The sequence below is a fragment of the Blastocystis hominis genome (assembly GCF_000151665.1).
Source record: "Blastocystis hominis, Singapore isolate B (sub-type 7) whole genome shotgun sequence assembly, scaffold_6".
Taxonomy (NCBI): Eukaryota; class Bigyra; order Opalinata; family Blastocystidae; genus Blastocystis; species Blastocystis hominis.
The window spans coordinates 185,143-200,570 of record NW_013171865.1 but is presented as its reverse complement, the minus strand read 5'-3'; the positions used below and the strand labels follow the sequence as shown (position 1 = coordinate 200,570).

Below are 15,428 nucleotides of genomic sequence, written 5' to 3'. Positions count from 1 at the left end.
AGTGCAGTTCTCGGACGGCGCGTGCGTGGCCTCCGTGGAGACCGGGGCGAGCCGGGCGTTCTGCTTGGTGCTGGAGAATCAGAGGGAGTGGATGAGGGACGCGGAGGGCGGCCACGTGATCGCGAACGCGTACGCGCTGCAGAGCGTCGAGGAAGTGACGCCCTGGGAGAAGTTCGTGCGATGCATTCGCTCGAAAGAGTTCGGAACCGCGCTGCAGCTCGCGAAACGCCGCCAGTTCGACGAGGATTTAGTGTAGAACCGCGGGGATCGTGCGATGTAGATTCAAGTATCAGTGGTGCACGCTCTTCGGGGAGTTTCCTTCGCTCTCGGCGATCGCCCGCGGGGAATTGAGGCCTGCTTCGCATGTGGTGGAGCGGAGCGAAGCGGGTCGCGTGGAGTCGGTGCTGTCGAAGATCCACGACGTACTGTACGTTCTCCGCGAGTGTCTTTCGACGGAGCTTTCGAACCGCCAGGCGATGATGAATCTTCTGAAAAGCGGGCTGCGAGCGAGCAATCAATGGCTGCGTTCGAAGAACTTCTATGTGTTCGAGAAGCGAGGCGTCGACGATTTGAGCAGCGCGAAGGCGTGCTTTTATAGCTATACGAAGGAGGATGTGGAGAAAGACGCGACGCTCCGCGAGGTGGTGCTGTGCAAGTTTTTAATCTGCGCGAAACTGAACCGAATCCAGTTCTATAACAAATTGTTAGCGGAGGATTCGCTGCCCGAAGGCCTCGATTTGAAGGAGTTCGCGCTCTACACGCGACGTCCCATCCGCGAACTCGCGCTGCAATTCGCGCAGGAGGGGAAACACGCGAGTCTGCGAAAGCTGTTTCTCTCGTTTCCCCAATTGACGCTTCCCTATCGATACGAAATCGTCTCTCGCTTCCCGCTGGTCTCCGACCCGTCGACGTATTTCCGCTTTCTCCCCGCGTTCGGAGAGAAGGATGGCGCGCCGAGTCCCGGCGTGTTTTCGTTCTGGGACGGGAAATCGATCCAGAAAATCAACACGCTGAACTACGCGGAGGTGGAGTGGTTCGAAAAGAAGGAAATTCTGGAAGTGCTGCAGCCGCGGAGCGGCGAGGCGGCGATCGTGAACGAATTCATTGCGGCGTTTGAGGCGGTGCAGGCGGAGGCCATCGCGCAGAGCGACTTTGCGAGGTTTGCCGCGTGGATCGAAGCGGATTGCAAGAAGATCGACGACGCAACGGGGCTGACGGAGCTGTCGAAGGAACTGCTGCAGTTGGCGATTTCGGTGAATTCGGCGTATCGGGGAGATGCGGCTTACGCGAAATTGGAGGCGCTGAAGGAGCAGCTGGATTTGTTTTTGTTGTACTTGAAGCATAATCTGGATATTTCGTATGCGACGGATTTGTTGGCTGACTCGAATCCAATCACGCTGTCGCAATGGGTGAAATTGGATTCGACTGAAATCATGAATTTGTTTTTGTCTCACGCGGGATCCGATTTCATTCAGGTGATTCAGTTGTTGGATTCTCGCTATCTGCTCCAGCAAAAGATCGTGTATCGATACATTCAGTCTACCCTGGACGCGGATCCTTCCAAAGTGTTTTTGTTTGTCGATTACATCAACTACTTTATCGAACATCGAATGAGCTCGGCGCTTTCGAAAGACCTGACCGAGTTCGTAGACTTCTTCCAGTCGATTCTATTCAACGACGCGCTGGCGAAGAGCAGCGAAATGCTGACTGTGAGTCTGGAGGTGTGTCGCCGATTGCAAGAATCCTCTTTGCTCGAAAGCGAGCAGCGCAAACAACTCTCCTTCTTAGCACAACTCGTCTCTCTTTACTCGCAACTCGCCTCCTCTCTTTCCAATCTCCATCTTTCGAAATTGCGAGATTCGTTCCTTGAAGCCGAGGCGTGGATCCAATCCAATCCCATCGATTTTAACACAGCTTCCTCCCAGCAAATCGAAGCCATGCTAGAACTGCCCCTTCTCACATTTGTGAGCGATGCAGCCCAATCGAAACTTGGATCCAGTTCTCCGAAAGAGGTGGATTCCTTTGTCTCTTCTTTATTCGTGAATCCGCTTTCGTTCTTCCCGAAAGGAATTAAGAACTACATTATGTTGCGCATTTTATTGCGAAATCGCTCGTCTGACGCGTTGAATGCGGCTTCCGATTTGACTCATTCCGTGCAGCAGGACTGGATGAACTTCACCGTGCTTCACGGCGTGGACGAAGGCGTGAAGTCGATGAGCTGGTGAGAGAACGATCGCATTGTAAGATATAGTTTGGTCAAATCGCAGCTGGAAGATAGTCGATCGTATTTGAATTTAGTGAGACAGGACTCAAACGAAGTGAACGATTATCGCTATTACTGTACGTTTCAAACCATCCAATTTACTCACTCGCAGTGTCTGCGTTGATTCTCTTGGCCTCCTACACGCCTCATTTCGTTCCGCTCGAGTTTTCTCTCATCGTATCGAAATGGAACCAGCGCTCCCAGGTGAGCGAAGACACTGCCAAGCTCCGCTCTGCGAGCACAACTTCCAGCATGTCGATCTCGTGCGACGTGGAAAGCCCTGCGCAGTACCTTCTCTCTCTTTACAGCCAATTCTACACGCTGAGTGACCAGGTATTCACCAGCAATGCCGGGTATTTATCGCGCGTGTTGGGAGATTTGGGGTTGAATCGCTATCTGATCTGCTGGGTCGCTTGCGGGAGCTGTTTTTGATTGGTAGACGCTCGTTGAGTTCGCTCAAGCGGCGTGTGACGACGGGAATTGGAAAGAAGCGGCTTGGATGATCGACGCGGTGTGTCAGAAAGAAAGAATCGTGGAGACCATGACCGAAGCGGAGCATTCGACGCTGGTGCAGACGATTCTGGATGTGTTGAGTCAGGAAGAAAGCCGGAAAACCATTCCATCGATCGAGAAAACATTGAAGTAGGAGCCCCGCAATTGTGGTGAAACGCGCAGATTTGCGAGTCGATTCGCGAGTGTTGAGCAGTTGCCGATTCTCTGCTCGATCTACGATTCGTTCTTACAGTCCACGACGCAATCGCGCTATCCATTCGACCGCTTTGCGTTCTCCTATTGGAAGGGGAACGAATCGATTCCGCGCGATCCCCAATCGTCTTTCAAGGCTTCGAATCCTCTCTTATCCAAAACCTTCTCCTCCACTTCCTCCATTTTCTTCCCTCCCCTTTCTTTCCACTCCCCTGCGAATTCCATCGACCAATCCATTCGCTCCTTCTCCATTCGCTCCCTCCACACACTCCAAAACCCCGATCACCTCGCCAACACGCTCCTCGCCTCCCTCGGTCCCGACCCCGAAAGCCAGGCCGCGCTTCTCAGTCTGATTCGCTTCTTCCCCTCCCTTCGTCCCCATTTCGCTTCGCTTCTTTCCATTTGCTGCGATCTCCGCGCGCCCGTTCATGCCGTCATTCAGCTTTTTGAGTGGTGGATGTTCTGCGAATTGGTCTGGAAAGAACACGCAATTCGAAGCTTCGCGATCTCCGACGCGCTCGCCTCGCCGATTGCAGTGCAGTACGAGACGCTTTGGAAGCTGGACGCGCTGCAGATAAGCGATTCGAACGACGTGCTGCGATGCCTGGTGAATTCGGCGCTGATGCAGGCGATTCTGCTGCAGAACTTGACGTCGAGGAATGAACGCGCGGTGCAGTCGGTGTTTTCGATTCTGGAGCTGAACTCGGAGTGGAGCCAGTCGGTGTATTTCGAGACTTACATGGAGAACGTGCTGAAGAGTGGGCAGAAAGCGAATGAGGTGAAGAATAGATTCGATGGATTCGGAACGTGTGATTCACGACGAGCTTTCCCAGTATAAAGTGGTCGAACATCTCGAGTCTATCGATCCAAACGAATACCACGCCTTCCTCTACCATTTATTGAATCATTTCAAAGGCGCAAGCGTCGCTCTGGAGTTTCTCTTTAACGAGATTCTTCGTTATGAGCCTTCCGCCTCGCCCCTCATCCAAAAGCTCCAGCAGATTCTCATGACGCTGAGCAATCTCGGCTTCATGCGCTACTGGAGCGAGTTCATCACGTTTTCCTCGCAGCCTCCGTTCGCCATTGACCTCGACGAGCAGCGTTTCACGGACTTCCTTCGACAGGAAATCACCGAATCCTCGCTCGCGAAGCTCTGTTCTGTCTGCTCGCTTCTCTCCATCCCCGAATCCACCGCCTACCACTGCTTCGTGGTGAAGACTCTCTTCGATTCGCAGTCCAAACCGAGTCGCTTTTTTGCCTTCTCTCTCATTGTAGCCTTCAATTGGAACCTCGCCGTCTCCTCTGTCTCCGATTATCTCCCTCTTCTTCCCCTCTCCGACCTCCTTTCTCTCGTCGATCGCTGCCTTTTCTCTTCTGAATGCGCCTCCATCATGCAGCCCTCCTTCCTCTCCTCACGCCGTCTCCTCGTCGACGCGGCTCTCGCCGCCCTCACAAACGCAGACGACAACAAAGACGCAGCCGAGCTCTATTCGCACCTGCAGGGCTGCCAGAACGTCACCGACCAGCTCCAGACCAATTTCTTCGAGCTGCACGTGCGCCAGCCGCTCGAGCAAATCGTTCTGGAGGCGTACGAAAGCGGGCTGGACATCGCGGTGATCCAATCCGCGATCAGCATTCTCGAGCCCGTCTACCATGTCGACAAGCACGATATTTTGTTGTCTCTCGTCGAGGAGGTGCTGAAGGAAATTCTGGAATTCCAGAAAAAGGAGAGAATTGCGGTCTTTATGGAGCTGTTCCAGAAAATAGTGGAGAATTGGAGAATCAGCAACAAGAACGCTGTTTCGTTGTTGCTACAGCGGATTTTGGACCTCTTTGTGGAATTCCAGAAATCGGCTATTTCTCTACCGATGGCCAAATTGCTTTTGTACCTGGTCAAAGTGATGGAGCTGCGGAGCACTCCCTTCATTCCAGAAATCACGGGTTTTATTCTCCATTCGCTCTTTCCCTCGCGTTCCCTTTTTCCGGAATTCCAAAAATACTCCACATTTTCAGACCTGACTTCGATCTTTTTGCCTTTGATTCCGACTCTCGACACAGCCGACTCGATTGCAATCGCCGAAGTTCTTTTAGAAAGCATCGCTCCTCCCTCTCTCTATTCCTCGGCTCTTTCGATCTCGCAGCAAAACGTTTTGAATTGGATCGACGGCGACGGCGGCTTAATGAGCTTCGCTTTCCGTTCCTCTTGTTATGACTTGTTAACGCTGACGTTGGTGCGAACGGTCAGCGAGGAGCCGTGGAAGTGGCCGCTCGTTCAGCTGCGAAAGCACAGGATCGACGAGCTTTGCTTCGACGTCGTGTCGCATTGCTTCCAAGCGAAGCAGTTCGATGCGGCCGTCTGCTTCGCGCTCTACCCCGCATTCGTTGCGATTTCGCTTGGCTTCGATGTAGAAACTCACAGAGTCGCAGGCGAGCGAGCTTCTGCAGCACGATTCACTCTTTCAAGAGCAGAAACTCGTCTTTCAGGAACTTTTGTTCAAGCGAAAACTCTACTCGACATCCATTTCGCAGGTCCAAATCAATCGGCTTACCACCGTTTCGTATTTGCTGCTCGAAAATAGGCTTGATATCGTTCTTCAAAGAGAGAACCGCAATGCACTAATGAAGTTTTTGTTCGAGGGATTGGGCTCGATAAATAAGTCGTACGCGGTGATGTGCAAAGTCAGTCAGTTGAATGTCTTCCCGTTCTGCTTTTCGCTACAGTTTTTGCTGGCTATGGCGATTTGTCAAGATTTCGCAGAGCAGGCTGTAGAGCTCTGGATGGAGGTGGCGGGATGCCAGTGTGATTTTGTGAATGGGATGTGAGGGAATAAGGAGGGGGTGAGGCGTAGACAACAAATTCGGAGGATGTTTGAGAAAACTGTGGATCTGGATTTAAATTTCGGTGAAGTGACATTGGGGTGGAAGCTAGCGCAACAGCTGTTGAAGCATGCTTGTGATGTGATTGAGAATAACTTTGGGTATTTCTTTTGGTCTGTTTGTTGCAAAAATGAGTCACGGAAAGGAAAAGGAAAAAAGCAGGGTGCGGTTTCCCCAAAGCAAAGAAGGGATAGAAAAAACGAAGGAATATTGGAATTAAGGGAAAAGCAAAAAGCTGCGTTTCTCAAACTAGAGTTTGCTATTATCATGGAGCGGTATCCAGTAATGCGGCTTGTTAATGTCTTGCGATACAACAGTCCTTCCAAGCGCCAAATCCGCAGATTGATTGGCAGACCCAAATGGCTGGGTTCAAAGAGTGAAGCGGATTCTCCGATAGCTCCAGAACCAATAAAATACACATCAAAGGTGAATGCCCCTTTCGCTGTATTATCAGGCGTAGAAATGCTTATTCATAGGTGACGAGAACATCTCCGGGAAAGAATTTACCAGTATATACAGGTTTTTGATTTTGGCATTCTACTTACACATAGAATATAGAAATAACAAATCTCAAATTTTGACTGTTGTTAGAAGAATTGAAGGTGATGTGAACGTTTTTTTCGCTTGTTGTTGTTACTCTTAGGAAATGGCTTCCGAAATCCGTAAGGTTTGTCCTGACAGTGATGTTATGATACACCAAGGTAGTATTCACGTGCAAGGGCACCACACACAAGATATCCGCAAATGGTTATCTGAAATGGGTTTCTAACACTTTATTGTTCTTTACATATTGTTTGTGACAACTAGTTTTCATTTCTAAAAAGTCGAGTGTGAAGTGACAGAACTGCAAACTAGTTTCTTGAAAAGAAGGTATGTCTTGCTAAAATGGTTTGGTATTTACATTTTACAACTTTGTATTGAGAGTATCACACACAAAGGGAGTGTGATGTTGACATGAATGATGTGGTTTCAAATTCTTCACTTTCGCTTTCATTTTGTGGATGCTGATCCATATAATTTTGTTTTTTTCTTAGCGATATGCCATCCCTTACCATGGAAACAAGTACACTTTATGGGGTTAGATGTTTATAGAAATGAATAGTTATAGCCCTTGTGTTATCCGTTGTGTGTGGATAATGAGATATAGCGATGATTACGAGTCAAGTGAAATACTGTCCTATTTGATTTAAACAACCACACACTGGTAATATTTTTCTTCTACAAGCATATATTACTGGAGTGAAGTATGAAATGCAGTATATATAACAATGGTGTGATTGAGCTTAGATATGAAAATGAATGGCACGAATATGATAAATTTAGAGTGTGAAAATGTTGTTCTGACAAATAATAAAAACTGTATTGTTGATGATTATATAGAGATGCCAGTGTAAATAGATTTCATGCCAGTGACAAGCTGTCCTTCTTCTGGTTACAAGACTGTTTTGGCTGCACTACTGGAGACAACACTAGATCTATCCACCATAAATGAGATACATATTAATGAGAGATATGTGCGATATCAACCTATACGTATTTCTGTGTGAAGAGTGTGTTTGAATAAATACATCTTCATTAAAGAGAAGAATAAAAAAAGAGATATATCATATTCACAAATGTAGATAATAAACTAAAATCATTTATGAGTTAACATGATAGTAATAAAAATATGGATGAAAGAAAATAGTTGAAATCAATTTTCAATTTATCAAATGAAAAAACACATTAAGAATTATCACCGTTATTTCTTTTGGATGTATATCAATCACTTTGGATTCCCATGTTGATTTCTTACAAGGAGCTTTTTCATGGACATACCAAGAATAACAAAATGCAGAATGACAGCAGGGTATGATGAAAAACAAAACAAGATATCTATCATTAAAAAAGAACTTACTGGTACAAGATATTCAGTCACTTAAAACATCAAACTAAACGCAGATGAAAGGTAGTACTAGTGGGGAATATATCTTAATAGGTAAAGGTTTTTGAAAAATCAGTGAATCTGGTGTTTGAGAAACTAACAGAGTGAATACAGGAGTACATAGAAAGCAATATCAAGCTTTGACTAAGAGTTGTGTTTCCTGAGATACAAACAATACTAATTTGTACATTATAAATAGAGAAATGTGGAGAACTATCCTTTTTATGTTGATACATAAAATTAGTAAACAATACAGAGTGTGTGAAATAATTTAACTAAGTGTAATTAATAAAAAAGAAACGCATATATTATAGTCATAAAAAACAATATTAAATAGTTGTAAACAAAGAGTACACTTACGAAAATCACTGAACTATTAAGATATGGCTGAATCATTGTCAAAAATAAGAATACTGGTATTCATATGTGTTTTAATATAGGTTCGAGATGAAAAGAAATTACATTTTCACTTTTAGGACATTAAAAGCAGAGTACTCTGGTGTATACATCGATATAGTAGCATAATTGCTATGAATAATTGTATGAATATAGTATGAATCAACTTTTATTCAATTCATTTGCGTAATCAATTGATGAATCCTTCTATACTCAGATATATAATGATTACTACAATACATTCTGATTATATCGTTTTCGTATTGTATTATTTTTAAATAACACTACAGTCTGCAGATAATTAAACAAACTGATAATTCGTCAAGAATATAAACTCCTTAAGTATTTAGGAAATTTAAACTCATATTCATTAATATCGAATATTGCAATTCAGCGTTACGTGAGATAAGAATAACGAATTCCATTCTTATTCATTAATGATAGAATAAAATAACTATACTTTAAGACTGTCGAATAACTTATATAGTTAATTCAGTCGGTAGTCATATTTCAATCGTTCATTTTTCTAGTAATGAGCTATGTAAGACATATTCATATATTGAATCCTTAACAAAACTCGATTATTTCAGTTTGACTTATTCATTACTCAACAATTCTGCTATTCTCTTTCTTAACATCGTTACACGAATAATTAAACCATGTTAGCTAGTTTACTCTGGTTGTGTTGATGGAAACGAGTCAATGGATTATTGAATTATATATTAATGACAAGAGCATGATGGCAAGGGATTTGGAACAAACAAACAGAGTAAGCATTCAAAATACAGTAATTAATGGATTTATTGGAATAAAGTGTGATATTGCATTGTGGGAATTACTGTTTGATTTTGTGGACAAGATAAACGAAAATTAAGGAAACATCTATAGTGAAATCACATTAATCATGCTAACCTTGACATCAATACTGAATAAACATACTCGAATAAACTAAGTCAATTGATATTTCGAAGACAAGAAATATCTACTATTTCTATTCAATAAGAAGTATTCTTTCCAATGTCACAGAACGAGGATATATGAAACAATTACCAACTAAAAAAATGGATAACAACTTTAATAGAGTTAATCATTCAAACATTCTCTATCATATCAATACCTCGAATCGCAAATGAATTATAATAGAAATTGTATGGATCCTTTTCGATTGTGCCAATTTGAATAGATTCCAATGATTCACAATTCAATAAGTTGTTGACCTTATCCAACAGATCAAAATCACCAACATCTTTAGCCTCAATGCCATCCTACTTTACTTGCATATACGAATTATATCCGATTTTGATAGTTTTCAATCGATTCAATCCATCGATTTTGAATGTTTTCACCGATCCAAAACATTCATTGCCGATTTCGATTGATTCCAAATTATACAACAATGAAACATCCCAATCAACCAATACACAATTGTCAGTCAGTGTCAAATGTTTCATTCCGATATTCAGTGGTTCTGAACCATTTCCTACATATTCAATAATACTTTCATTTCCATTGCACCATTCACATTCATTCACTAATTTGCCATATCGATCATACACTTTTCCAATTCCAAATCGATTATCATCACACCAATATCCTTCATATTCAATACATCCATTATTATGATAACTCGTTCCATATCCAAATCGTTTCCAATTGATCATTATGCCCTTGTACACCAATATTCCATCATCATCATACATTTCACCATATCCAAATGGAATTCCCAACTTGTTTTCTGCCAATACCAATCCTTCAAATCGACTTCCATGATCCAAATCCACGATTCCTTCTACTTCTATGGATTGTTCTTCATTATATGAAATAGCACCAATTTGATGATTTCCAAACACTTTCAACACTTTCTGCTCATTGACCACAAATCCTTGATTCATGAATACTCCATTATCGAATTTCAATACTACACATTCTCTATTACTCAATATGAGTGAAATCCAGCCATTTGGTGTCATTTCTTTACCCAAGCATCCCTGCACATTTTGAATAATAGAACTATCAATGTGATAGTTATCAGTAGTAGAATATTGAACCGTCGCCAAGGGATTCTCCGACTGGAGCATCACCCCCGCTCTCCCTAACGGCATGTCGATCAACCCCAACTCCGGTCTCATTGCGGGAACCGTGCCTTCGGGTGTGGAGGTGGGTCAGAAGACTTACACCGTGTCGGCTACGCTGGCGGGTGTGGAGGAGCCTGTGACTGGTGTGGTCTCTATCAACTTCCATACCTGCTTGGGCAATGGATATCGTCGTGTGAAGATCGATGCGATCAAGGGAAATCGCCGTGCTCGCCAGAGCTACGATATCGTGTCCAATGGAGAAGTCGTGGAGTCGGTCAATCTGATCGAAGTGTACAATTCTTACACTGGAAGTGACACATCGTCGACCTCCCAGACCGACTATTTCTGTCTGCCTGAAGGAAGTTATGAGATGGTCTTCCACACGGAGAATGGATTTGAGAAATGGGTGGACGGATCGTCCATCACGCTGAACACCTACACGCACACTGCGGCGAGCTTCTTCATTGGAGTGTATTCTGGAATGAGAAACGGCGATCGCATCACGTTCTCGAACAAGTTCTTGATTAACGGAGAGATGGACAAGTGGACCTATCTGGCTGACGGAACGGTGCCTGAGGGATGGAACACTGTGGAGTTCGGCGGTTCGTGGACGACTCTGACCGAAGGCAACACGGTGTCGCAGTCTGTGTGGCTGTTCCGCTCGACTGTGGAGATGGACACCATCCAGGGCTACAACAGCTACGAGCTGAACATGAACTGCCGTGCGGGTGTGGTTGTGTATCTGAACGGTGTTGAAGTGTACCGTGTGGGCGTGGAAGGAGAGGTGACTTCTGGAAGCACCTCCACGATCAATAGCAACAGCTTGAAGCCTCATGTGCTCGTCGGATTGGTGGGTGCCAACTACCTGAAGGAGGGAAGCAATGTGTTCGCTATTGCTGTTGTGAACAGAGATGCCACGGAGCGAGCCATTGACTTCACTACCACTCTGAATCTGCGTGCGGCGACTGCCGATCTCGCCCATGGAACTCAGCTAACTTTCTCTGCCTCTGGCGGTACTGCTGGAAACGCTTTCAACGAAAACATCGCGAGCAAGTGGAGCGCGGAGCTGAGCGGATCCTTCCTCCAGTTCCAGTGGACGGATTCGCAGTATCGTCGCCAGCAAGTGAACAAGTTCTGTCTGGTGTCCGCTGCCAACGCTCCGGGTAACGAGCCTTCTGCGTTCACTGTGTCCACTCTGAACGGAGAGAACTGGACCCCTGTGGGAACCTACACGGGTGTGTACTGGACCAAGCGTACTCAGCGCCAGTGCTTCTACCTCTCCAACCCTGTGGCCATCCAGGGCATGAAGCTCGAGTTCACCGCTGTGGCTGCGCCCGAGAACACCACCGTGGAGCTGGCTCTGTTCGATTTTCTGGAGGAGAACACGGACAAGGTACTTCCCGATCTCTCCTTCTCTCCTGCTGCCATTGTCAGTGGAATCGTCAACGTCCCGATCGAGCCCATCGTTCCTGCCAATCCCTACTACGAGGAGTTCTCTGCGAGCCCCGCTCTGCCCGCTGGTCTGGAATTCGGAAGCAACGGAGCGATCTACGGAACTCCCACCGAGACCGCTTCGGGTGTGTACACGATCACCGGTATCTCGATCAACGGCGAGGCCTTCAACACCACTGTGGCCATTGATATCAAGCAGTGCACTGGAGACGAGTCCCTTGTGTATGTCCACATCACCGATACTGGCTCGCGTGGTTATTACATGGGATACGAATTGGTGGATCCTGTTTCGGGCACTGTGGTGGGTAGCCGCAGCGAGTTTGACAACAACGCTTTGTACATGTATCATCCCTATTGCCTGGGTCTGCGCAACTACCAGATCACTATGAAGGATTATTCGCGTGTCGCTTGGCCGGGTAGTCTTGAGATTCTGACGGCCTCCAAGAAGGTTTTGACCTCGTTCACTGTGGGTGGAAGCGTGACTCCCAAGACGGAATCGTTCTTCCCTCGAGAGGGCTACAGCGATGATTTGGATTGGCGCTATCTGATGGACAACACTGATCCTGTTTCCAACTGGTACACGAGTTCGTTCAATGGCGAGTGGCAGACCAGCAAGCTCGCCGATATGCCTGCTCCTCAGTACACTGCTGCCTACTACTGCACCACGTTCAATCTGTACTCGGCTCTGCCCTATGCCACCATGGATGTGACTGTGCACACGCGTGGAGGTTTCATTCTGTACATCGATGACAAGGAGAATGCTCGCTACAACCTGCCTCAGGGACCGACGGACCATCTGACGCAGCCTGTGACCGAGGCGGAGGCCGCTTCGGGCATTCGCATCTCGATCGATATGAGCCACATCTCCAACCAGAACAACGTGCTGTGCGTGGAAACCCACACGATCAGCGTCCCTGAAGAGAACGAGTTCAACGTGGAAGTGGAGTTCGTGTACACTTCGACCGATCTGGTGGTGGATGGAACGATGAGCGCTTCGGATTTCGGTTATGATGACCCCACATGGCACGAGACCAACGCCAACGTTTTCGATAAGAACACACAGAACAAGTTCACCGTCCTGAACACAGGTGCTGTGTCTGGAACGTACCACGTGTGGGTTGCCTGGACCTACAACAACAACCGCCGTGTGATCATCAACTACCTTCGCTTCTATGCTGGTAACAACTGGGATCGTCGTCCCAAGCATCTGGATCTGTACGGATCGAACGATAATGGTGCGACCTGGCAGTTGTTGATGGCGCAGCAGCCTACCTGGGAGAATGGTAATGGCTACGGCTACAACCGAGAGTACACGTTCACGAACACGGTGGCTTACAACATGTACAAGCTGGAGGCCTACAAGTCCAATCTGCAGGGTATCGAAATGGCCGAGGTCTACTTCGGAAACACCAAGGCTGCTGAGATTTGCGCCTCGCAGGACAACTATTCGAGCGCGTACGTGGGCAGCAAGGCGTTCATTTCCTGCCCCACTGGATACACTGGCTTCATCTATCGTAACTACGTGTCGACGCCGACGGGCAACCAGCTGGAGGAGGAAGAGGACAACCAGTGCACGCTGCTGCCTCCCATCGCTGTGGTCTACGGCATTAACAACCAAGTGACCATCATCTACCAGAAGGAGCAGTCCTTCGAGCCCACGGTCAGCGGATCGGTCGAGTCCTACAGCGTGGCTCCCGAGCTGCCTGCCGATCTGACGCTCGATCCCACCACTGGAGTGATTTCCGGAGCTTTGCAGAGCACGCAGACTGGAAACAAGTACACCATCACGGCGACCAACTCGGCTGGATCGCTGCAGACCGAGATTTCTCTCACCTCGATCGTTGTGAACTGCGAGGCCACGGATGAGTATCTGGCCACGAACCACGGCGAGTACTCGGTGGCTGTGTGTCCTGAGTACTACACGGGTTACGCGATGGCTCGCTGCATGGGAGGCGAGTTCGAGGAGCCCAGTCTGGAGCACTGCACGCCGCGTCTGAGCGGTTTCTTCACCTACGGAGTGAGCTCGATCGTGCTGAAGACGAACCAGGAACTGACCCCGATCTCTCTGCTGACGGACGGAGCGTTCCCTTCGATCTCATGCAACAAGGATCTGCCGGAGGGTCTGGTGCTGGGTGAGGACGGAACCATCTCGGGTACGCCCACTGTGGCTTCGCCTGCTGCCGATTATGAGATTACCGGAACCAACAGCGCGGAATCCAAGTCGGTGACGATCAGCATCACGGTGGAAGATAATGGCTGCGAGGCTCTGGACGAGTTCCCTGCTGCGATGAACGGAGCGACCTCGGAGGCTGCTGTGTGTCCTGAAGGTTATTCGGGCATGGCGACGCGTGAGTGTGTCAATGGCGTGTTCCAGCCCATCAACTACGAGGGATGCACGCTGCTGGCTCCTTCCAGCTTCTCCTATTCGCCCGCTTCGATGAGCTGCGACTCGCTGGAAGCGATCCGCATCGAGCCCTCTGTGTTGAACAAGGTGGACGTGTTCTCGTGCCCCTCGCTCCCCAGTGGTCTGCAGCTGCTGGACAACGGAGTGATCGCCGGATCGATCAAGGAGGCGGACACCTACACCTTCACTGTGACTGCGAGCAACGACGCGGGCTCCGCCCAGGCGACCGTGACCATCACGGTCACGCCGATTGGTTGCTCGGGAGTGGAGGGAATCTCGCTGGCTCACGGAGAGCGCTACGAAGAGCCCTGCCCCGAGAACTACCACGGTGTGGCGTATCGTACTTGCAGCAATGGCGAACTGTCGATTCTGAAGATGGACGAGTGCGTGCTGGACTTGCCGACCAATCTGGATTACAAGGAGAAGGAGATCGTGGTTACCACCAACGTGAACTACGAAGGATTGAGCGCTATGTACAACGGAACGGTGGAGTCGTTCACGATTTCGCCGGATCTGCCCGAGGGAATGGGCATTACCTCGGATTCGGGTGCTATCTATGGAACCTCGGCGACGGCTTTGGATCGCACGGAGTTCGTGGTGACTGCGAGCAACTCTGCTGGCAGCGCCAACGTGACGATCTTCCTCACTGTGGAGGTGCCTCACTGCGAGGCGATGGCCGATTTCCCGCGAACCGCCGCGAACGAGAGCTATTCGTACGATTGCACGCAGATCTCTGGCTACAAGGGAGTGAGCGAGCGAACGTGCGTGTTGAACCAGGACAAGGCTTCGGCTACGTGGGCGATTCCGACTTCGTTCTGTGTGGAGGATAAGCTGGATCTGTACTTCTTGATTGGAATTGTTCTGATCATCATCGGTGTGGTTCTGCTGGTTCTCGGCAATCTCTTCATGGTCAAGAGAGACAGAAAGACCCTGCCTAAGAAGCCTGCTTCCAAGACTACTTACTTCTTGCCTTTCCTCCAGTTCCACTCATTACAATTAGATTGTAACTATGTGTTTAATGTATGGATTGTTAGTATTAAATGATGATGGTATTTACTCTTTCTATAAATTCACAAGTTGAGACTTCTTGAACGATTCTTGATAAACCGTTCTCATCCCTACAACATTTTTTACAGAACTCAAGAATTCAGATATACCAAATCTATTCGAAATATCATTTGATAATCATATAGGTGTTGCTCAAATTGGCATTATGATGAGTAAATATCGATCAAATACCAAATCAAATCAATACTACGAATACTTGATCCTTGATAAAAAGGAAATAATGGATTATCACAAATAGAATCACTTCTATATATACACTATTAA

The 15,428-nt window shown here is 47.3% G+C and overlaps 3 protein-coding genes; all 3 read left to right on the top strand.

Moving 5' to 3' along the window:
- Window positions 1-476: 476 nt before the first annotated feature.
- GSBLH_T00004204001 (uncharacterized protein) lies at window positions 477-2,225 on the top strand (the record flags this gene model as incomplete). The annotated part of the gene is made up of 1 exon (XM_013043059.1): window positions 477-2,225. The coding sequence occupies one exon, from the start codon at window positions 477-479 to the stop codon at window positions 2,223-2,225; it is 1,749 nt and encodes a 582-aa protein (XP_012898513.1).
- Window positions 2,226-5,833: 3,608 nt separating this feature from the next.
- Window positions 5,834-6,633, top strand: GSBLH_T00004203001 (uncharacterized protein; the record flags this gene model as incomplete). XM_013043058.1 has 3 exons in its annotated part: window positions 5,834-6,271; window positions 6,306-6,458; window positions 6,489-6,633. 3 exons carry the CDS (start codon window positions 5,834-5,836, stop codon window positions 6,612-6,614), a joined length of 717 nt encoding a protein of 238 aa, XP_012898512.1. The 3' UTR covers window positions 6,615-6,633.
- A 4,088-nt stretch (window positions 6,634-10,721) lies between these two features.
- GSBLH_T00004202001 (uncharacterized protein) lies at window positions 10,722-15,140 on the top strand (the record flags this gene model as incomplete). The annotated part of the gene is made up of 1 exon (XM_013043057.1): window positions 10,722-15,140. The coding sequence occupies one exon, from the start codon at window positions 10,722-10,724 to the stop codon at window positions 15,138-15,140; it is 4,419 nt and encodes a 1,472-aa protein (XP_012898511.1).
- Window positions 15,141-15,428: the final 288 nt, after the last annotated feature.